The sequence below is a fragment of the Drosophila hydei genome, unplaced genomic scaffold (assembly GCF_003285905.1).
Source record: "Drosophila hydei strain 15085-1641.00,03,60 unplaced genomic scaffold, DhydRS2 tig00008140-arrow-arrow-pilon, whole genome shotgun sequence".
Classification (NCBI taxonomy): domain Eukaryota; kingdom Metazoa; phylum Arthropoda; class Insecta; order Diptera; family Drosophilidae; genus Drosophila; species Drosophila hydei.
This window is the reverse complement of record NW_022045848.1, coordinates 187,394-211,803: the sequence shown is the minus strand read 5'-3', so window position 1 is coordinate 211,803 and position 24,410 is coordinate 187,394. Positions and strand designations below refer to the sequence as shown.

At 41.6% G+C, this 24,410-nt stretch overlaps 2 protein-coding genes across 2 annotated transcripts in view; one reads left to right on the top strand and one right to left on the bottom strand.

The window, feature by feature from the left end:
• Nucleotides 1-24,410, bottom strand: part of LOC111592428 — an 86,294-nt gene that overhangs the window by 23,590 nt on the left and 38,294 nt on the right. Inside the window, exon 2 of the mRNA XM_023304613.2 lies at nt 13,695-13,847. Within this exon, the coding sequence (XP_023160381.1) occupies nt 13,695-13,769 (75 nt within the window). The 5' untranslated portion in view covers nt 13,770-13,847. The remainder of the gene's footprint in view (nt 1-13,694; nt 13,848-24,410) is intronic.
• LOC111592427 (nuclear transcription factor Y subunit alpha) overlaps nt 15,602-24,410 on the top strand; it is a 31,120-nt gene continuing 22,311 nt past the window's right edge. Inside the window, exon 1 of the mRNA XM_023304610.2 lies at nt 15,602-16,031. The gene's annotated coding sequence lies outside the window, so the exon portion shown is untranslated. The remainder of the gene's footprint in view (nt 16,032-24,410) is intronic.

The window sequence follows — 24,410 nt, the reverse complement described above, 5'->3', positions numbered from 1 at the left end:
GTGCTGCCCTATGCAATCTATATTGCACTACTTTAGCCGTCTATAGATGCCTTACCTTCTGTCTTTGCCTCTGCCGCCTTGCCATGCGCCTGTTCACGTGTGTGTCTGCCTGATTTCTCAGTTGACTGATTCAGCAACCCTATGGCCAGGTTGTCATGGAAGCCAAATCTTCTTAGAGCTTGTTATAAAAATGAAACTGATACCTTGGCGATGTTTATCTCACGGTCTTAATACTCTGTTTAATAAGTGCTTAGGCAGTATATTGGCTTCTTGGCAAGTTTGCTCTGCTGTCGGAAAATCTAGATAAAAGATACGCCCAATGGATAGGATGAGCAATTATGGTTTTATATAATATATATTCGTGTATCAGTATCAGTATCAGCTCACTATATCATATACATTTGAAGAATGAGCGGAAATATAAATATCGAAGCATAATACACAGCTCCAGATATTTCCATAATATAATCATAGTTGGAGTCTCTTAATAGATGTGCGAACATCAGATCGGAAAACAGCGACTTTTCAACTAATAAATTATTAGTTTTTCTTAAAGCTTCATTTTATAATACCTCAAATAGAGTATCAGACAGTCCGTTGCAATCGACTGCAATGGAAAGCGTAGCAACTATTTTTTCCTTTTCATCAAAGATTATATCATTGCCCATGGCCCTTTATGAGCTGTCCAATTTGCCCAGCTTAGTTCGCCTCAGTTGTTGATCAGCTTCCGTGACTCCGCCTACGTCATACAGTCGACGCTCTGTCGGTCGCTTAAACTGCACGTAATTAATCATCATCCAGCAGTTATCAGAATCAAATGCGCCCCCAAGTAATGCTCTACAATTGGCCCCTTTGCAATTGTGCTGAGACTGAGCAAACAAATTGTGTTTAAGCGCACTTGGAAAATATGCTTAAATAAATTCACAATTTGTCTCAAGTGCGTTTTTGTCATTTTCATGCCAGAGTTAGACTCGAACGGGCAGACAATGGAGCATCAAGACGGAATGGAATGCAGCACTTATCTACAATGGAATCAGCAGTCATGATTGAAGACAACACGCTCAAGTGTGGTCCCCATTCAGTGGGAGGTCGCCTGGTCAGCTGCCAGAGCAGACCAGATACTCTCCGCTCACTAGTCAACCCTCTCTCAATTCTATCGTTCTCAATATGTCTGCTGATTGATAAGATGAACCAAGTTTACATGCACATTTATCAAACGTCATGATTGAAGACAACGCGTTCCACTGCGGCCCGCTTTCAGTTTCAGCTGGTTGTCAGCTGGTAGACAAGACTCTACCCCTAAATGGTATACCATCAGTTTATGCCAGTGCACTTTTTGTCATTCTCAATATGCTAGTTGATTGATAAGACGAGCGCAGTTCGCATGTACATGCATTTTGCATAATGTGATAGCCTCAACCGTGTTTCAGTGCCAGCTTAGAAACGGTTCCATTTGGTTGGTTCGCTAATCCTCTGCGCCTGTCATAACCATTGACAGTGATGTTGATGTTGATGTTGATGTTGATGTTGCTGTTGATGTGGATGCTTGCTACTTCTGCTGTTGCTGTTGCTACTGTTGGCTCTGTATGTGAGTGACAAGTGGGCGTGCCGACCAACTACCCGAGTAACCCTCGCTGGTGCTCTCTGGCGTTACGCTCCACAAAACCCGTACTCCCGTACTTATTCCGGCTTATGCCCCTCTAACGAGTATATTCGGCATTCAAGCAGACAGTTGACATTCATTTGAAACGTTCGCCCGCGTCATGAGCACCGCTACCCTTTTCAAAACCCACATTGAACTCACACTGAGCGTTTGGCTCTGACTCTGACTCTGCCTCTGTCTCTGCCTCTGATGCTCTGCCCGTTGAATCGTAACCACAGCGGCAACTGCGGCGCATGTCAATCATTAAACTGTCATTTTCAGTCGATTTAACTAGCATTAAAAATCGTACACAATTGCCAGGATTTATGCGATGTGCGCAAACTGTCATAAATTTGCCTGAGTGCTCCCAGTTGGACTGTCCCCACACAGTCACAGCCCTGTCCACGCCTTACTCTCCTCTGCTTCTGCTGCTCTAATTTTTTATGGTCTGCAAACTAATTTTTATTAATTCGCTTCGCCCTTCTGCCTTCTTCTTTAGCTAAGTTTTCATCTAAGCGCAGACATTTATTTTAATTCACGAGCCAATGAAGAATGTCAAGATTGAGCACTGAGCTCTGCTGCAGTTACGGAAATGAATAAAAAAAATGTGAACTTAAAGTGTATAAATACTCTTTAAGCTTAGCTATATACGATACTAAAGATAAATAAGTTAGGTTCTTAGTTTATATAAGAGACTAAAAAAATAAAATAAATAAAATAACAGGTAAGCAACAAGTATACAAAGGATATATATATATATATATATATATATATATATATATATATATATAAGTTAACTTATAACACTTAGTTAGCTTATAACACTTAATGTAAGGTATTATTCAACACTTATTATCGGGTGCTAGACAAGTTAAGGAACAGCCCTGGCAAGGGCAACTCTACTTACGCCGGTGAGGCTATGATTTGTAAAAATATAGATCAGTCTCGTGTTTTAACTCGTACTGATAGGACATGCTAAAAATTGGTGTCATATAAGTAAAACTAAAAATAGTGAATATAATAAGAAAAACCAATAAAATTAACTGTTTCGATTATTCAAAAAAGAACAATTAAAAGCAGGGTTAAAAAGCGTTCTTCCAGTAAACCGCTTAAATAAATATTCACTCCGTCATTTGCTCGTTAAATGGCTTATTTCATTGTCTGAGCCCGAGGCCAGCAATAAGAGGCACAGTCGCCTCTCAACCTAACTTTCAGTCACCACAGGACTGGAAAACATATAATTGGCGCCCAACTAGTGGTCGGACTCCACAACCAACAACAATTAAGACAGCAGCGCGGGAGCTGCAATTGACAGATCTTATAAAGGGATTTTTTTTTTTTTGTTTTGTGTTAGTTGAATCTTGTAAGTGGATACTCTAGCCAAAATTTTTCTTCAAACACAAAAAGTGTTAAAATTTATTTTATAAAAAAATACCTAGGACTAGCGAGTATTTTATATTGCAATTGCATGTAAAAAAAAAAAAAAAAATTAATGATCAGAACCAAGTGAGAGTGACTACTTTGGGAATTTTAGTGGCAGCAATTGATCATTCAGATCGTCAATAAAATTACATTGTGTTACTTTCTGTGTGTCTGAAGTTGTGCATGCAGTTCTCGTAGTTCAGAGCTGTGACGTAATTCGACCCATCTTCTGACGGTCCGTTTTATTTTTCGCGACCACTGACCTGCGCATGTCTCGGTTCAACCAATAGAGAAACCCTCGCAGGCAGTCTAGCGACTCAGATTCCGACTGTGCAGTTCTCCCACCATCAGGTAGAATGGATGTAGATCAGCTTACGGAAGTAATAAGGACGGCTATCAGCAAAGCTTTAGCCGAACAGGCTGCTGTAAACCAGCAGAGGGAGCATGCATGGACTCAAAAAATTAATGAGTTAGCTGAACAAATAGCAGATGCATCCCCATTAGTTAGAAGTTCTTTTTTGAAAATGCTGAAGACCAGACAAAAGGCCTTTGCAGACCCAGACGAGACGTTGCCGTATAACACATCAGTCGTGGCTACCATTAGGACCATAGATGAGCAACCGATCTATACCAAGCTTTACCCATATCCAATGGGAGCGGCTGATTTCGTTAATAAAGAAATCAAAGATCTACTAAAGAATGATATAATTCAAAAGTCCGTCTCTCCCTACAATAACCCAATATGGGTAGTAGACAAGAAGGGCACTGATGAAGCGGGCAATAGGAAAATGAGGTTGGTAATGGACTTTCGTAAACTTAACGAAAAAACCGTGCCGGACAAATACCCTATGCCAAATATATCAATGATATTGGGGAATTTGGGGAGAGCCAAATTCTTTTCAACATTAGACCTCAAGTCTGGTTATCACCAGATCATACTCGCTGAACGCGACCGTGAAAAAACCTCTTTCTCTGTGAACGGGGGGAAATACGAGTTCAAAAGACTCCCCTTTGGATTAAAGAATGCAGCAAGCATTTTTCAAAGAACCATCGACGACATACTGCGAGAGCAGATTGGCAAATTTTGCTATGTTGATGTCAATGACGTAATCATCTTTTCAGAAGATGAGGAATCCCACATTAAACACGTGGATCGGGTCCTAAAAAGCTTATACAAAGCAAACATGAGGGTCTCCGTCAAAAAGTCACGTTTTTTTAAGAAAAGCGTGAACTTTCTTGGTTTCGTAGTCACCAGCACTGGCACCACGACGGATCCTGAAAAGGTTAGGGCAATACAGGAGTATCCAGAACCAAAAACGCTGTTCGAGGTTAGATCATTTCTAGGCCTCGCAAGTTATTACAGATGTTTCATTAGGGACTTCGCCGCAATAGCAAGACCCATCTCGAATATCCTAAAGGGTGAAAATGGAACAGTCAGTAAGCATAGGTCCAGAAATATAAAGGTTCAATTCTCTGAAGTGCAGCAGAGGGCATTTCAGAAGTTGCGCGATATTTTGTCATCCGAGAATGTAATGCTCAGGTACCCCGATTTTAAGAAGCCATTCGATCTAACGACCGATGCTTCGGCTCACGGCATAGGTGCAGTTTTGTCTCAAGAGGGTCGTCCTATAACAATGATTTCAAGAACATTGAAGGACAGTGAGGTTAACTATGCAACCAATGAGAGAGAGTTATTGGCCATTGTATGGTCACTTGCCAAATTAAGGCACTATTTGTATGGGGTGAAAGACATTAATATCTTCACTGACCATCAACCCTTGACCTTCGCAGTTTCGGAATCTAATCCAAATGCGAAAATCAAAAGGTGGAAAGCGCGCATTGACGAGTCTAATGCACGTATCTTCTATAAACCTGGCAAGGACAATCTGGTTGCGGATGCCTTGTCAAGACAGCAGCTCAACGCTATAAATGAGCAAGAAATTGAGTCCTGCGCAGCAACGATCCACAGTGAGGTATCTCTCACCAACACCATTGAGACGACAGACAAACCCTTGAACTGTTTTCAAAACCAGATAGTGCTAGAAGAGGCGCGTTTCCCCTTAAAACGAAGTTTTATTCTTTTTGGAAATAAGAAACGCTACTTGATCAGCTATACATGCGTCGAATCGCTGCTAGACGAGCTCGAAGATGTAGTCTCACCCAAATGCGTAAATGCTCTCCACTGTAATTTACACACGCTTGCAATGATACAAGATGCATTGGTGCGAAGATACCCAGCCACAAAGTTCTGGCATTGCAAAAATCGCGTAGTGGACATATTTGCGGTTGGAGAAGGAAGGGAAATCCTCACAGTCGAGCATAATAGGGCCCATAGGTCTGCACAGGAAAATGTTAAGCAGGTACTCTCGGAGTACTACTTTCCACGGATGGCAAAAATTGCCAAGGAAATGGTACAAAACTGCAAAACATGTGCTAGGGCTAAGTATGATAGACACCCCAAAAAACAAGAGCCACAAGAAAAGATAGAAGAAAAGATCAGAAACGCTCAGACGACGCTCAGAGCTAGGGAGAACGCAAAGCGGCAGAATAGAGTCTTCGATGTTGGTGACAAGGATTTGGTCAAGTCCAACCGACGGCTCGGAAACAAACTCACACCTTTATGTGTCGAGAAGGCCGTGGAAGCAGACCTGGGGACCGAGGTCCTCATTAAAGGAAGGGTGGTCCACAAGGACAACCTAAGATGACTCCCTTGTTTTTTTATTACACCTTTTATTATAAGCCGCTAGGCAATTTAGAATAAGTTAGATATAGTTTTTCAATTTACCTTTAGCCACTTGGCATAATTTTTATAAAACAATTTGGTGGCGGGTACACCCGATGCCGGTGATTTAGAGCAGACTAGGTCCACTGAAATGCGACTAATGAATGCCAACAGTAGACGGATAGAAGTAAACACTGAGGTTCAAGACCAACTTAACCAGTTAACATTTGCTGTCAGTGGAGTTCTCGGGATAGCCAAAACTCACAAATTGATTTTATTGATTTATTTATTTGAAACACTGAAACACTGTCCAGAAACAGAATGCGGACGATGGAGTTGCAAAGTTTAATGCTTGCTATTACTCTCGCGAAGGCTCATTGTTAGCCCAAACATTTTGGACTCCTCAGATTTAAAATCAATTTGGCTAGAGGAATCCATCAACACTATACATTTTATAACCAAATTCCCAAAAATTAAAAAAGCCTGCAGAAAAATTACGATTTATCCTGTCGTCCACAAGAACCAGCAACAGCTCTATTCGCCCCATAGTTGGATGCTAAGCCAGAACCACAGCATGCAAATCTACAAGCGGAATCGTTGAGGAAACCCCCTTGTTCACGGCACCACCACCAACAGTAGAAGCTCATCAGCCAGCAACAACTAACGAACTCTTCGCGGCGGCAGAGCCAAGCGACTCTTCATCCATACTAGAACCAAGTCAAGAAATCCCCAAAACACCGCCAACTGCATTAATTCAAGAAGTTTCACAGCCACAGGTTGCTCCAACCGCTGCCCATCTCTGTCGACACCTGCCACGGCTGCCTGCTCATCCTCATCCTCATCGGCAGCGGCGTCACGTCAACTGCAGCTGCCGGCATTGTCGGCAGTTGCCGCACGGCAACAGCAGCTACTGCTGAACGGCTCTCTGAAGAGCAAGACGAAGACATTTCCTGCGTATCGAGCATCGGTGCGCAGCGAGAGCGACGACAAGGAGTACAGGGCGGCTAGCAGCAGCAGCAACACGATACCGACGACGGGCAAAAGTCGGCCAAGATCAGCGGCAAGAACTGTAACAATCTGCTGCACAACGCCGGCAATAAGCTAAGCGTGAGCAGCAACTCCTTCGGCCTATACGCAGCATCTGGCATCATCGCCCAAGAGCCCTGTCTCCAGCAACGGCCATCTGAACAAATACTGCCTGACGGACTTGACGCGCCGCAAGGCCGAATTCAATCGCCAGCTGAGCGCGCCGACAGACTACACACATCACTCGTCCAGTAACGGCTCATAGCATCGCTGGAGTGGTGGGACACAGTCATCACGGCCATCACGGGCACGTGCACGGCCAGTCATCGACGGCGCCAGCCACACTCAAGTCGCTGCAGCTGCACAACTTTGGTATGCATCATCCGATGCCAAGGCCCACGTCCACGTCGTGCACCAACAGCTTCAACAGACGCCACATACGTAGGCGCAAGAGCAAGCTTAGTAAGCGCCTGCTGAACGGCGATAGCGAAGAATCAGTACGCTGCTCATACTGCTCCGTATTGAATGTGAATGAGAACGACTTGCGGATTTCATTCGAGAACACCTGCACCGACTCGCTGGTCACCGCTGCTAATATGCGACCAAGGAACCGAAATGGTGCACTTTGATGATGTGTCGTTGTACGGCACTCCGAAAGAGGAGCCATATGCTGTGCTTTAATCTGCATTGGCTTCACTCTTTGGTGGATCATCGACGCAAAGAAGTCCGCGAAGCACTTGCGAGGAGTCGTCGCTGGAATTGGGTCGGTCGAGGACGACCTTACACTTGAGGGGGGGGTAGTTAACTTATAACACTTAGTTAGCTTATAACACTTAATGTAAGGTATTATTCAACACTTATTATCGGGTGCTAGACAAGTTAAGGAACAGCCCTGGCAAGGGCAACTCTACTTACGCCGGTGAGGCTATGATTTGTAAAAATATAGATCAGTCTCGTGTTTTAACTCGTACTGATAGGACATGCTAAAAATTGGTGTCATATAAGTAAAACTAAAAATAGTGAATATAATAAGAAAAACCAATAAAATTAACTGTTTCGATTATTCAAAAAAGAACAATTAAAAGCAGGGTTAAAAAGCGTTCTTCCAGTAAACCGCTTAAATAAATATTCACTCCGTCATTTGCTCGTTAAATGGCTTATTTCATTGTCTGAGCCCGAGGCCAGCAATAAGAGGCACAGTCGCCTCTCAACCTAACTTTCAGTCACCACAGGACTGGAAAACATATAATTTATATATATATATATATATATATATATATGTCTAAACATTTTATCTTTGGCAAGCTCAGCTTCATTTTCAGAGCACACCCATTCAAAATGATTGCCGAAACAGGAGGCATTACTGCTGACGGACCCGAAACGATTTTCAGATTCCTTGCGGGGTCGTAAGGCTTTCGCCTGCGCCTAGTTCCGGTGCTTTATTTGCCTAGCAGGCAACATTTTTTTTCTTCCCGCTTCGCCACTGCCCAAAAATTATGGAAATTTATTAATCACATAAATTTAAAGCGTAATGTCCTGGCTAGGCCGCGGGTCGTTAGCTCGCCCGCTCCAGCTACCGTTCTCGCCTTGATTTTCCCACTTTCCACACTGGCGCTAATGTGTCCCATGTTGAAATTGTCCTCGACGCGGAGAAATGCATAAAAATTGCGTTAGGGGCAAAAGTTTTATTTTCACGTTTCTATCCCGGGGAATAGAATAGAGAAGGAGGCGAGGAGCTGTAGCCCGCCTTAAATAAACTTTGCGGTCCTTTTGATTTTTACAAGCAGAAACAATTTTAGACGCTGTTGACGCGTAGACAAATATTTTTGTTCAAATTGTTTGAAAGTGATTTCTCTTTTCTTTTTGTTTTTCACAGAATGAAAGATGTTGAATATACAAATTCATTTACAGGTGCCCAGGTAGAGGGGCAGACTAAATTGTTACATTTTTGTTATCCTTGTGACTTTTGCTGGCCTAGGCGACTATTGTAGGGGAGGAGTTACTATAAAGCTTCGGGATCAAACCCAAAACTCTACTCTAATACATATAAAGAGATAAGGATGGCTAGAGGAAGAGAGACAGGGAGAGATGAACAGAAGGGAGCGATATATATCGTATATTCAAATTTGTTGATGTGGAAAACAGGGATCACGAGTTCAGTTACAAAGCAGATGGTCTGATCAAAACGTTAGTCAATGTTTGATCAAACTTGTACACACAATAACTCCACTCTCTTATCTTCTGCTAACAGTTGCTAAAGTCCCCTCACATTGAAGATATTCTAGTAACACCAACCCTTTGCTGACGCGTTAAGCACAAAAAATGTGCTTAAAACAAGCGCTAAATTCGTCGGTTGTGCAATGAAATCCCAACAAAGTGCCAACATGTGTTGCACTTAACCGAAAAGAGCAGCTGTAGCATAGGGGCAAGTGGCAAGGCAAAGGGCAAGTGCAAACCGCTTCAGTTTCTCGCATAATGCAGCTAACACGCGTGTTGGATAAGCCTTTCAACGACAAGACTATGGAGAAGACATTCGAAAAACCAAAAAATAAAGGAAAAGAAAAGAAAACCAGCAAAATTTGCAAGAGCAGCACGTGCGAGGGGCAGTGGAGCTGGAACTGGTAGCGTGCTGACATTTAAAGTAGCTGCCAGCAGTTGAAGTGACAAAACTAAAGATAGGACTCAATCACGTGTAGCTGCCACTGACAATCACTGACGAACGGGAGAATGGGAGAACACGGAATCCACACGGCAAAATAGAAAATCAATTTCCACGTTTTTTCACTTTGACTGTGGCCAACAGAGAGTGTGTGTAGGGATAAAAGACATGCAAGCAGTGGCTTTGAATTTAATGTGACGACGATAACAGATAGAGAGAGAGAGGGGGACTCGCTGAATGAAGACTGACATGCAGACGGCAGGCGGCAGAGGGAAGAATGCATGGACAAAGAAGGTGTCACTAACAGGATAAATGTGGAAAACAGCGACAGGAAAAAGAGCTGCCAGGCCAAAGGCAGCAACAGCAACAACAGCGACAGCAGTCGTGAGATAAGTAGGAGGAGGCAGCTAGTCAGGCATTAGCAAAAGCTCTCTCTCCCCTTGGCTGATACTGTGAGTTTTTTGAGCTTGTTTATCGTGTCACCGGATTGGCAGCATAAAGCAGCCTTGTCATTTGTAGAGCAGAATAAATAACAGCAAGAAGGAACAGCAGCAGCGGCAACTATTGCCACAACGGCAGCAGCAACTGTTGCAACTGAGCTGTTATCAAGATAATACAAAGTAAAAGTCCCGTTGCTCTGGCAACTTGCTACAGCACTTAACGACTCTATTTGCTCAACTTGTGCATAGGTAAACGCAGCAGCCGCTTACCTGCCTCTGACAGACGCACAAACAGACAGAGAGACAAATAAACAAATATACACCCGACCAAACACAACCGAAACCGAAACTAAAAACAAACCAAAACATGTGAAAATCATTGTTGAGCGACAGTCAAATACCCTGTATGAATTGTAATTGGAAAGTATTAAGCTGAAAAGAGCCGGCTTGAGTTCTTTCTTTTAGACAGATAGAGCAATGTTCGATATATAGCCTGGAGTACGCCTATTATCAAAAATCTGCGAACTTATCGCTCTGATTACAAGTTCTCTCTCAGTCTTGTAGAGAACATTCGACAGCTAGAGACAGCTAGACAGACATTCTAAGAGATTCTTTTAAAAAACTCAAGTAAATACAATCATTAGATATTCACATATGCCAGCTTATAAGTTTCCAAACTCTAGCTTCAATTATCCAATTATAGCAGTAACTATGGCAACTAAAATTTCGGATGCAACCAATATACCCCATTTTCAGGTCTCATACAGCGCATAATGGAAACCAACCACAAAAAGATCTTTGAGTTTGGCTCGATAAGCGCACCGCTAAGACAGAAGCTGCAAGTCGAAAGTTGCAGCTGATGGCACATATCACGTGTAGTCGCTGTTTCTGTGTCTGTGTGTGTGTTTTTGTGTGTGGGTGTGTGGGTGTGTGTGTGCAGGTGGAACTCTGTCTATGTTGTCGCTGCAAAAACAATGCTATGCTTAACAACAAGAGCATCAGCACCAGAAGCATCAACGTGCATCAAATACATTTTCAGTTGCATTTTGTTTGTTTTAAGCTGCGACTTTACACAAAAGTCAACAAAGCAACGCACGCGTGTGTGTGTCTGTGTGTGTGCTTAAGCCGGATATGACCACGGTTATCGAAAGTTTTTCCTGGTAGTCCACTCTCACTCTGTTGGCAAAAAGTCATAAAACTGAAATTGTTCCTAAAATGACAGCAGCTGGAAATTAAGTTCTTGACTTTTATGTGCACCGCACTTCCGAATTATTGATATGAGCTTCGTCCTGGAATTGAATTGGATTGCCATACAGGACTTACTTGTGAGCTGTGTGTGTGCATGTTGTGTTGTGTGCTGTTTGCTAAGGTGAAAGTGTGGCAGGTAATATTCGAATTGAACAAGGCGCCTGCAGCTCGAATGTCTTTCGACTTTAGTTCTAAAATTGTATCAGGAAATGCTGTGTACACTAAAAGTTAAAGTAGCTTGAAGGGTTTAAGATTAGCCAAGGAGAATGTTGTACTGTGTGCTGTCAGCATTGTCAACTATGAACTAAGAGAGAGAAATTTATAGCCTACAATTCTTTGAATATATTTGATTTGATTTCTCTACCAAGCATACATCTTACCTCTATATTTAGCATGTCAGGCACAGTCACTTTTAGATCTAGCAAGAATGGATCCAAGCTCCATCTTTAGTATTTGTTTTCCCAAGGAGTAATTTAACATAGTCCCTTCTTTGCATTTCACATGTTGTTTCCAGATATTCTGTCCTTCTCTTTTTGAGTTCTCCCCTTTTTACACATATTGTAACGACTGCATCAATAGCTTTTGGCATCTAATTGACCTGCATCCGTTTACAGTTTGCACCACATTCAGTTGGTGCTCTGTTTTGTAATTTGCCGCCACGACAGACAACACATTCAATGTCGTTTCAGTCGCAACGAGTCGAACAGCTCGTAATCATATTTGAAATAATGTCACACTTCAATTACTGTCAGCGAGCGCGTATTTTGTTATTAATTCCCTTCGCTTTTCTCTTCTGCTGTTGCCTCTGAAAGACAGCTGCCAGACACATGCGAACGTGCGACTGCCACTGCCACGCCCCCATCTCCCTTTGAAACGCCACACGTTTTGCATTAGAAATGCTTTGGACTTTGGCTAAAAACGCAATGCATAGAAAAGAATCAGCATGTGGCTTGCGTCAGTGTGTCTGGCATGAAGTATTGAGTTCTAAAGTCTCAAGCTGCGCGCCTGCGCCCACAATATATATTAGACGAGTATATATACAATTTTAATATACTTAATTCATTTCGAGTCGAGGTATGCGACGCATATGGCACAGCTGAAAGGCAGAGGCAGGCAATCGGTCTACCTGCTCAACGGGTGGCAAACGCCCTTTGCATCTCCGACACTCAACGGCGTGAATTCTGGTTAATTATAGAGACTGTGCATCAGGCTTTCACCTTTGCTTTTGAAGTGGCACCCGCAGTGAGTATTTGTATTGCTTTTCAATTGGAACTCGATTGCGAAACAATGCCTAATACTCGCACACAACACAACACACTTGAGATTCTTTTATGTGTTCTAGTTGCCTTCCGAGAAGCAATAACTAAATGGGTTTTCACCTTGCTTACACACCGAGACACGCAGTCGCTCAGACATATAGTCTAGGTTTTTTCTCTTCTTTGACCAGCATCAGCTGTCTGCTGCATCGCTTCTGCAGCATTGCCACGCCCCCGCATTGCGCCATCTATACCAACAATGCGGGCTTCAATACCCATACATTTTAGCGCTATGCTCAAAAATTTGCTACGCTTGAGTGGAAACAAAAAATAATTGATATAGCTGCATGTCTATATATGTAGCTTATGCATAGAAAAAACAACTCAATTAAGTTGCCTTCAGCAAAAACTTCATTAAATGTTTAATTGCAGCTTAAACAGCAGCCCAAGCCTCCCTCGCGAGAAGTAAGTGGAGAAGGGGAAGCTAGCTTGTGCCCCTATGAGGCTTCTAAGGCTTCAATTAAGGCAGCGTTTGATCCCAGAAAGCATATGCCAGCCAATTGATAAGCAATTTTCCAATTCGCTAACAATTTACATTTTAATAGAAAAGAAAATCTATACAAAGAGCAAAAAAGAGAAGAAGACCAGCAAAATAGAAAAATGGCAAAGGAAATGCTGGGAAAAATATGAAAAGCCGCTCATGTAACGCACCAAAAAATTCAATATAAAAATTCAAATCATTCAATTATCTGCGGCTCAGCAAATTGAAGCGTATACCAGCCACAGGGCGTGCGAAAAGGCACAAACAAGAAGAAGAAAAGCTCGAATCAATTTGGTAATTGAATTGGCGGAGGGAGGGTCGTGGGTGGCGAGCAGGAAATATGCGACTTAAATAAGTAAAATAAATTGCCATTTATCAGAAAACAAATCAAATTTCCGTTTGCAACTGAGAGACGAAGGAATTTCAAATTGTTTCGTTTGATACAAAATTTGTTAAATTTGGCAAGAACCGAGGGAAAGAGCTGGAAACAGCTCTTTGAAATTTATTTATTATATTTCATTGAACTAAAACATAAATTTGTGTAAACAAAAGTTTATCAAACTGCACATGCTTTTTCCTATATTCGAATACCAATAAGTAAGAGTGTTGCAGTCAGTACTGCAAAACTATGAGGAACAGCATTTTAAATTTAAAGAGTTCAAAGGATGTCCATATAATTTACATATATATTTATATTTATATATAATCTGAAATGTTTCACTTTATATCAATTTTTACCTTGAGAAAAGCATTGTTCCCCATCAAAATGGCCATTTGAAATTGAATGTCAGCATCAGCCGCCGTAGATTCCATTAAATTTTTGTCATTTCATCTGCTGTGGATGGTGCTCTCGCACATCTTTTTCGAAAAAACATTTTTCGCAATTTGCGCCTGTGAAAAAAAATCCGTTTTCAATTTACAGCCATTAAATCGGAACACAATCTACAGGCAACAACATGAAGCAAAATAAAAAAAATCCCCTTTAAACAATGCGCTAAATAAACAATAAAATGTATTGCAAATAAAAAGAAAATTGCACGCGACATTGTAGAACAAAATCAAAATGAAACGACTTTCCATGATAAGTCAAAGATTGAATGCTCTAGCAAAGCAAATGTTACAAATAGCGAGCGAGCTATATAATGTAGAGTAGATTGAATGGAGTTTGGTCAGGATGTGAAGAGAGATGATTATATATTTATATATAATAATATATCGACTGTATCCATAAATTAGATACTGCAGGTACCTTAAAAAAACAAAATCATATTCGACGCTATGTTATACATATTTGATGACAATGCCAAAATAGCTTCTGCGACTGCAAACAGTAATCATGAGAGCATCTAGTTGTCTCTTTTATAAGCTATGAGATACGATATCAATTTGGCTAGCTGCGCATTAAGTTACACTTGACTTGCAGGTAAATGTGAGGCAGACAGATATTGTTTATCTCGCTCTCCTTTGTTCGCACTCTGTTTAATGAGTTACTCATGTGGCAATCAAAGCCGTCGCCGCCGAACCTTATGGGTGTATCTTTTGCGTATTTAGCGCTCGACTGACTCCCTTTTTATGACTTGCACGCTGACAGTTGTTCGCCAGCTGTTTACAGCTTGTAGCTGGCCTAAAGATGCTGACACACCCACCCAACAAACAACAGCAGCTCACAAGAGGGCGTTTCCTAGTGCGGTTTCGCTACTATCCATTAATGCACTTAGCATCAAAACAGAGAACCGCAACACGCAACACGCAGCAGCAACAGGCAAAGTCCAGAAATTCCTTGTGGGTGTGATAAGGGTGCATCTGCAGTAGCCAAATATCTGTATCTATGTCTCATTGTATCTGCATATCACAGCCGACAACTGAGACCCAGCTTAATGCGCTTGCATAAACAATGCGCATGCAAACTCGAAATACATCTGTATCCGTCTCTGCAAACTGTAAGTGTTAATGTATCTGTATCTGTACCTGTATCTGTATCTGTATCTGCATCCGTATCTGTATGTGTTTCAGTATGTATAAACATATCAGCAACTTTGTGTCACTAAGCGGATTTTCTGTAATGTCATTCAGTTGGCTCTCAACTCTGGTTGCTGAATCACAACTCAGTGCTAAGCTCTGCCATAATTAGATAAATGCTCTGGCATTGAGTTTTGCCATTTAAATAAATAGTTCAAAGGTTGCCGCTGGCAGCAGCTGTAAATCAAAATCACAATTTCATTAAGTTTAAAGCAATTTGAAATGAAAACCTCTGGGGTCGAGCCAAATTACAAAGAAATCAAGTTGTCACGACAACGTCAACCGCCCCACGACTTCGTCAAGAGCCAAAGTCAAAGCCGTCACATATGGCTGCCCATGGGAACAGGACGCAGCAGCCAGACACAAATAGGTCCGTCGTCCTTGCTGCCTGTTGGTAGGCAACCACCAGTTGCACAGCCAAGTAAACAACGGCCAGCCTGGAAGTCTGCCTCGTCCAGCGCATGCGTCCTGGTGGATGCCAAGTTTGCCAAGCACCAAGTTTCGCTTCGCAGTCACAAAATGCCAGCACAGTAGAGTTTCAACAAACAGTTCCTTGCGCGTTTTCAACTAGAACGGTTGTCCAGGCCCCAGTACAAAGCATCGGCTCAAAAGTATCTTCAAGCTGCGTGCGTATCTTTGGCGCGTCAAAGTGTCATAAAGCAAAACCTGAAACTGAACAAAAAAACCACAGCTTTTTTCTTTGTCCGTTGGCAAATTGGCTCAGAGGACCCCGTTTTATTCCGTTTTATTGTGTCTGCGCACTAATTTTATGGTCAGCCAGCCAGCGACTGATAACAGCGATAAGAAATGCTGGCAAATCAAATGCCGCTCGTAAACATTTGGCGCGCCAAGTGTTGAAATTTATACGCCATTCGCCATTTGCCATTCGCAATTCGCTATTCCCAATCGCAATCGTAATTGAATTTTATGCTCTAACTTTGGCCAAGTTAGCCAAGTAAGCAAAACGTTTGCATTTCGCACCGGAAAGTGAAGCAGGGCAACCGGTCACCAGATAAATAAGTGCGGGAAGTGTGAAAAATCTGAATTTTATCACAGGTAAATTTATGCTAACAATTTGTATTTTAGTTAGTTAGCCTTTTATTCCAGTCAAAGGAGTGTCGACAAAATCCTTTGTGATCAGACTTTACTGCCAACAATCTCGTGAATTGTAAATGATTTTTATAAAAATTCCTTTGTAGTTTATATAAATTTATTCACTGTTTTTAAGCCCTTGGCTGCTCCTACAAAAATCCAAATATTTAAGAGATTTGTTTGTCTTGCAATCAGAATTGTTACCGAAATCATTTATAAGTGAGAGAATTTGGGCTTTTAATAATTTTAGTCAGGTTAATATAATAATCAATTAAGCCTTAAAAAATATTTATATAAATTTTATATTTTACTAAACTTTAAAAGTGTTTATTAGCACACAGTAAGCTTTTCTATATTCGATCTTTAATATTTATCTGTCTTCAATCAGTTTTTATATACATAAAATGGATCATTTCTTAAAAATATGGACTGTCATAGTTCATTACATAAGGATATAAATCTGCGTATAAATATACTTAAAGCTCAAAAAATTTCTACAAAAAACAACAATATAATTCGCACACACAAAAGTTCACTGACCTTGACTTTGCTTCACGCCTCTCGTTAAAGGAATCATCGAAAACTTGTGTTTATGCAACATCTCATTATGCAAACATGCCCAACTCAGCTGCAGTTGCAACATTTCCTTGTTCTCGCTCACTCTCTCCGTCTTATGCGTAGCCTCCTGTGGCCCCTGTCAACTGTCCTGTCGTCACCTTGGCTGACACTTTGGTTGACATTTAGCGCTGCGCTTGCCGCATATTAAAACTCATCGGAATGCATCGCAAAGTTTGCAGTTTGTGCGCGAAGGAAAACTCGTCAAAACTGTTCCAGTTGTTGCTTAAAGTTTACATCAGTTACTTTGGGGACTCCTAGCAGCCGGAGTAGACTGCGTAAGGATTGCCGTTGTTAAGTTGTCAACATATTTTGAGTCAACTGTTACAGTTTGTCAGCGACTTCAATTTTTGTGCCTTGCTTTATATGCAGCAGGCATTGTCGCGGAACTTGACTACCGAACGCCAGTCGGAAGTGGCAGCTACTGCACAGTTTACTAATTTTGAAGTCCTGAACTCGCCTTAATCAATTCAGTTGCCAAGCGAGACTACGCTCGTATTCTATATATCAAATCATATTCCCTAATTACCTAATTATTTTTATTTACTGCCATTTCTTAAATTAACCATAATCTCACTTAGAATATACGGACGTATTACTCATCTATGGTTAGTTTGGCCAAAATGCAGCATGAAACTGATATTTGTAGACAGCAGACCACCGCAGGCATGACAGGAGGCTAGGGAGGGCCAGCTTGGAACCGCGGTGTGTAACTGTCGTCAAGGGGAAACGTCAGCGGTTGAGCAAAAGGAAATGTCAGCGTGGTTTTTTGGTAGCCGCAGCTAAAGAGCGGGCAGAGGGGAGCGTGGAGTGGGGAGCGAGGAGGCCCAGACAACAGCGACAGGTGTTGCCTGTCGGCTGCATGACAAAGCCAGCATGCCTTGCTTTCAATTCCCCCTGAAAGGGTACTGCACACCTTGCCTTCCGCTCTTGGCCAACCCTTCTACAAATGGTGTCAAGTTAATCAGCGCGCGACAGTTTCTCTTTTGCTCATTTTTTGCGTGCGGTTCGTGCAGCTTTTTAGCTTTTCAACTGCAAAAATTTCACGCCTCCTACTCAGGCAAACTTTGCCATGGAAACCGTTAATAAGGTGTAAAAAAAGGGCCGCATAAGCAAAAATGAATAGACGAAAAAACAAAAATAAAAGCGTTTCACAAAAATGGCGGCTGTTTGCTTAGCTACGATACGCTTAACATTTTTTTTGCCAAGGTTCTTGCTGTTCTGTTGCTACTCTTGGCCATGACTTTGCTTTGAATAGCCAGCAACAGCAACAACAGCTGCTGCACAAATTTGTTGCTGCTTGAAAATTAAAATCTCGTATAAACCATTTAAGCAAGAGGCTACTTGCTCCCGTGTACACATGCAACAAATTACACGAGTGCTGCTGCTGTGGTGCGTTGGCAACAGCGAATCGCTTTTAAACATTGCCTCCGTTTCACTCTGCTTCTTTCTTATGCTTCTGCTTCAGCCTGCCCACCTGCTGCGTTGCCTTTAAAAGGGTTTGCTGGAACGATTGCCTCAGCGTTGACATTTTCATTCATCGTCTTGGCAACCGTAATTAAAATCGTTTTAATTTACTTTTGCAGCACAAACATACACATACGCTTATACACATATGCAAGCCGTAACTCTCACGCACACACACATAGTTGAGCCGCTGGCAAGTGTAGCATACTTATCTGGGCCCTGCCGCTACTCGCCTTCCGCCTGGCTTTATGTTTATCGACTTTTGTTAGTCGTTGTTCGCTGTTGTTATTATTCTATGCCCCGCCTTGCTCATTATGTGGGCGTGCAAATTGCAGCATATTCATTTACCGTTATCTCGCAGTCGTCAAGCGAAACATATACAGCAACAACCACAACAACAGCAGCTGCCTTTGCTCGCCCACTCCCCGAGTGGTCCACCTGCGCCTCCTCTTTAATAACGTACACTTATTTGCTCTTGCTGAGGCGCCCAAGTTGAGTTAATGAAGAATTTCCATGACGATGTCGCTGGAGCCGGAGTTGCTGCTAGAGTCCGCTTGCTGAATATCCGCTTTGATAAGACGGCTGCCCACCTGCTGGGACTACATCTCATTATGTTTGCTGTGGTTGTTGCTGCTGTTGTTTTTGTTGCCGAGGCAACGCTCAAGTGCGCATCAAATGATTGCCGATAAGATTTGATCTTTGTTTGTTCGCCGCCTACACTCAACTGCTCAAGTAGCAACAGGAACTGAATTGCTGGCAGCCAAAAAGGATTTACTTTGCGGATTCACCTCTGGCATTTTAATGAAAATGAAAACTCAGCCTGCGCCGCTAAGCAGCTTAAAATTGCCAACTGTTTGTCTACCCAGCTGTCCCTCTTTCTCTCTGTCTGTCATATAAGTAAAGCACATCAAAACCTGCGCTGTCAACATAGTTGAGCAACATGTTGCTAACACAAAAGAGCAGCAACACACACCGTAGGTGTATGCGGGCTGTATCTGTGTGCGTTACACCCACACACAGAAAATAATTCGCACCAGGCGCACAGCAAACGAAAGCGACAAACGCGCCACGCATTGTAAACACACAACCGCACACATCAACACGCGCAGCTTATGACCATACACACACTTACACACACACACACATACACGAATACAGCCAGAGACAGGCACACAAAATCGAGCTGCAAGCAAACCAAAAAAGATGTCAGAAGCAAGTTTTTTCGGTTGCTTTCGCACTATGCCAAAAAAGAAGGCACCAAAACAAAACGAGATAAACAAGGTGAAAGGCATACACACACACAACCACATACACAGCAGTTTCTGCTTTAGGTTTTAAGCTTTTGTTGTGCGTTGCCTGCAATTGCGACAGTGGCAGAGGCAGAGGCAGAGGCAGCTGCAGCAGGGGGCGTGGGTGGTGGCTGAAGGAGGTTGCGGCTGTTATTAGGGGAGTTGTCTCTTAATTTTGCAACTTTTTGGCGCGCATAATAAAGTTGATATGGTGAGACACTTTAAATATTTTTGTGTTGTCAGAAATAAAAATAAAATATCCAAAAAGTAGGCAACGACTTTTCCTTTGGCAGCAGCGCAATTATGTTGTGCGCGCGTGTGTGTGTGACTGTGGGTGCTGATAAAGAGGTGTATGGATGTGTGTATGCAGAAGGCAAAGGCAACAGCAGCAGCAAACAATGTAATGAATGCGGCAACAGCAAGAAGTAGTCTGGCCTTTTTGTACATTTTGTATTTAGGTTGAAAAGCGTGTCAAATAACTAGAGCAGGGGAGAGCTTCAGCAGGAGTTGTAGGTGTTGTAAGCGGTTAGCAGTACGCATATGTTTGCCTAGGCGCTGTCATAAAACAAATGAGCTTTCAACATGAGATTTCATCTGTTAGTCAAATGCTTGCCCGACAAATACATTTTTAAAGCAACAATTTATGGGCGAAATGATTAGAGGAAAAATCGGAGAGTAAAATGAATGGAATGAACAAGCAACTGAATCAGTAGAATTAGATTGAGCTCAATGCAAAACATAGCCAAGATAGGGCTCAATTGATTAAGAAAGCAGCGAGCAGAGGAGATATATAGAAATATATAATCTATATATAAAACAGATCAAACTGTATTTCATTGAGAAATAGCCAAGCAAAGAGACATTCGAAACATTTGCTCTTATGTTTATATATGCTTTAATTAAAGGGCACATATATGCACTAATACAACAATTAAGCGAGTAGAATATCTAACGAAAGTGATTAGAAGTACACAAGTAAAGAAGTTAAACAACGAAATACTGATATTTAGGAGCTTTAAACATTATATTATGCTATATGAAGCTGGTATATTTCTTAATTGAACATCAAAAACAACAAAAAGAATCGTACGATTCCATTAAAGCTAGCAACGAATAAAGTGGAAAACTCCAGCTGGAGTGAAAGGGAAACAACTAAAGCTGTTGAGAGACATAAACGGTGCAGCTAAATTTCGTTGATAACAATGAAAGAAAAAGCAAAAGGGGTCTCTGGCAAGCAAAGCTGGGCAACAGCAGTAGGCGAGAACACAATAGTCTCACGGCCGTAAAATGCAAAATGTTATACAAAGTAAAAGGTCTAAGGAACTGGCGCTGAGCAAGTCCTATGCAATTCGCACGTTGCCCTAGCCAGGCTGGTCGAGACGCTTTTTATGGTCACAGTAATTAATGCATACCTCAAGGCTATTAAGGACGAGAGACAAAAAGAGACGGAGAGAGTAGGGTAAATATAAATCCAAATAGAGACAATAAAAGCAGCAGCCAGCGACAATATAGATAAAATGCAGGAATGAACTAGGCCAGAGAGAGGAATATGAGAAGAAGCAACTTCTCTATATGGACGCAAATCAAACTGACGTCGAGTGTAAGCTCGAGGGTTCATCTACTACTAAAGCGCTCAAAGAGTTTTTTGTTCCATCCGAGCAGCTTTAAGTGTTTTTCGTTACATGAAAGGTATGCATAGAAGCAAATAAATTGCCTTTTATTTCTGGTGAGCAACTGCCAAAAAGTCAACTTCACTCTTCGCAGGGTCTTTGGGTCTTATGGCGCCTAATCCCCTCAAACCAAAAGCCCGTCGGACTAACAAAACAACTTTTTGGACTATTTGAGCTTTATGTGTTTCTCGCATTGCCTTATGCACTTTGAATGCAGTTGAGTTGCCAACTATGTAGTATGTCCCACATCTCTGTCTCTCTCGCAGCACCCTGCTCTCTCACAAAAAATAACGAATGTAGCAACAAATTTAAGTCACATTTTTGTTGTGGCCTGTGTGCACTGACATGCAAGAGGCATACGTTGCATAGTATGCTAAATCTTTCTTTTTTTTTCATTTTGTTAAATGCTCTATAGCATATAGGGCCAAGGAGCTTTATTATCTTGGCTGCACCAAGTACAAATTATTTTTATGAAATACAAATTTTGAAATGATATACCTTTGTTTGCATAAAAATTATGGAAGCAGATTGTCGTGCTCTCTGTTAACAAAATACATATTTTTTCTTTACGAAACCAACTTAGATATATAGACTAAATTTGTCTAAGAACTCTTTAGCCAAATTTACATACAAATATTAGGATAGCACTTTAACCAACTTGGCTACTTATATATCCCAATTCTGACTTTTCACTGTTATTCTTAAAGTCTTTTTCTTTTTTCATAATATATATTTCTAATTTGTGAAGCTAGTTCTGCTTTGTTTTCTTAAATGAAATATATTCCAGTACAAATATATCCATAATTCAAGATATTTGTGTTTATATATTTACTAGCCCATCTGTTTACTTTAAAATTGACTACATATAACAATAAAATATAAATCATTGGAATCTACAACTTTAAGTTGGAACTATTTTCACTTCACTTCCACTCTCATAGAGTATCTGTCGGCCTTTAAACGGCAATTGTCTTAAACACTATTTTACACTCTCGATGCTCGACGTGTTTTTGTTGTGCGCCACGCCTCGCTGTGAAGGCCTAAACTTTTGACTCAGCTGACACAGAGTTCTGCACAGTTCGTGTTGCAGTTGCGCTGGTTGTGTGTGAGCTGTGTGTCCACACATAAAGTGTGTGCGTTACATTTCTAATCCACTTCACGCTTAAGCTCAGTCATAGCCTGTTGGCCGCAGTGTGAAGTTTCTCATAATACTCTCTAATGCATGGGCATTAATTTAAGGTCCAAGTTTGACACATACAAAACGTATACGCACACCTGCTGGCCTTGGTTTTTTATGTGATTGCCGTTTCATTTACTCGGTTTGGCATGCGGTTTATGCGGTTCGTCGCGCTGGGCACTTATGCAATTTCCACTTGGCACAAACACAACACAAATACAAATACGAATGCAAATGGCAACGCACAGCAAATGTCAAAGAAGTTGTTAACATTTTCGTTTTTTCTTTTCTTTTTTTATATTTTTCCACTTTCCAGCAGCCACTGCTCCCCAGCGTTTATTGCGGGTGCTGCTGCCGCAGTGGCAACAAATGAAAACTTTGCCCTGCCAAATTGTAAGCCACAAGCTGCAGCAGCAGCAGTTGCATTGAAGTAAATCTGGCTGAAAGTTGCATTACCAACACGCTCGACACTTTTAAATTACCAACTTAATTAGAAAACATGAAAGAAGTTCAAGTTTTCCCCTCGCTCAACCACTGCAAGAAATTTACATAAATAACTTGGGAGTTCGAGTTGAAGTTTTACAAATCGTCGCAGTCATAAAGCTGCTTAAACGCCATTTAAGCGCTTTAGTTCAGCTTAAATAAGCCAAAGCGGACCAAATCGTGCTGCCAACTGGCTTTTTGCAACTGACAATTGTAGGCTCTGGAATCAGCTTTAACTGCACGTCTTCAACTGCTAACTGAACTCAGCTGAAAAGCTGTTGGCTGACAGACCTTCTTTACTGGCTGCCTTGTGCTTGTTGACAAGTGTAACAGCCGCTAGCTAACTACTAGCACAACCCACAACTATCGTCTCAGCTCCGTGGCTGCCTATTGGTGTCAACACACACACTCTCTCGCACACTCACTTCACACTTACAAGGTCCACACAGTCATCGTGTCTTCTGAGCTTCTTCAGCCATAATTTAGCTCTGTGCTCCATGTGCATTTGACATTTGTCAACATTTTCGCCCTTTTCGTTTCGTCAAATGCAGCTACACTGTGAAGAATCACGATATCTTTGTTAACGACTTAACAATTCTGCTGTTATAAATTTCATATTCAATTAATATTGTATATATTTCTTTAATAATTATAAGTCATATGAATTCAAGGGCTAAGATTTTCCCCACTCTACTGCTTACTTTTATATCTCATGTATGCGAATATTTTTAGCTTTTTGAATTTCAGAGACCAAGTCCAGCCCATTTCATGCAGTGTACAGTTTTTACAACAACTTTTGCTCTGCAGCTCAGTCGAAACATTGACTCTGACTTGCATTCGTGTTAATAGACAAACTGCTGCTTTTGCTCAATTGTATGTCTTACGCCATTTCATATCTTAACTAACTACCCAATGGAATAGTTTAAGCTCAGCCAAATGGCTGGCAGCACTTAACGCTTCTGCATAACTTTCCAACAAACTTAACAATATTTTGAAAATGAAAAGAGTGAAATATTTGCTCAAGTGAAGCATACTTAATGCGTTTATAAATATGCTGGCTACACAACGTAAATGTTTATTAACTTGTCGCCTTGGTTGGGTTTTCAACTATTTTAAGCTTAAACGCTTGGCCTTTTGATGCGCAGCAAATTGACCCTTTGGCCCTTGTCTGTTAGTGTGTGTGTGTTTGTAAGTATTACTGTTTGGGTTTGTATGTGAGGATTTGTTCAGGGCTGCTGAACATTGCGGCTGCTCAATTTGTCGCCTCTTTTTGCAGTAGCTCCATCAACAAACGCCACGCCCAGCACGTTTAAGTCAACCAGCCGAAAAGTGAATATTAATGCAGTGTATCCTAAAGCGGGTTTGATATTAAAATTAGTCTCTCTCTCTCTCTCTCTGTGTGTGTCGTCCTTAGATAAGGCGTGTCCGTGTTGAGCGCTCTAATGAAATCCTTCAAGTCCAGTCCTCGGCTATATTTGCATAAACGATTTGTGAGTGTCAATGACAAATATTTGAGTAGAAGCGACATAATTGTTATTTGATGGATGTATTTTATACGGCAAAGGGTTGCTCCAACAACTGTAACAAGGATATTTTGGTGTGCGAGCAAGTCTTTATGTTTTTCTATTTAATGCGAGAGGCA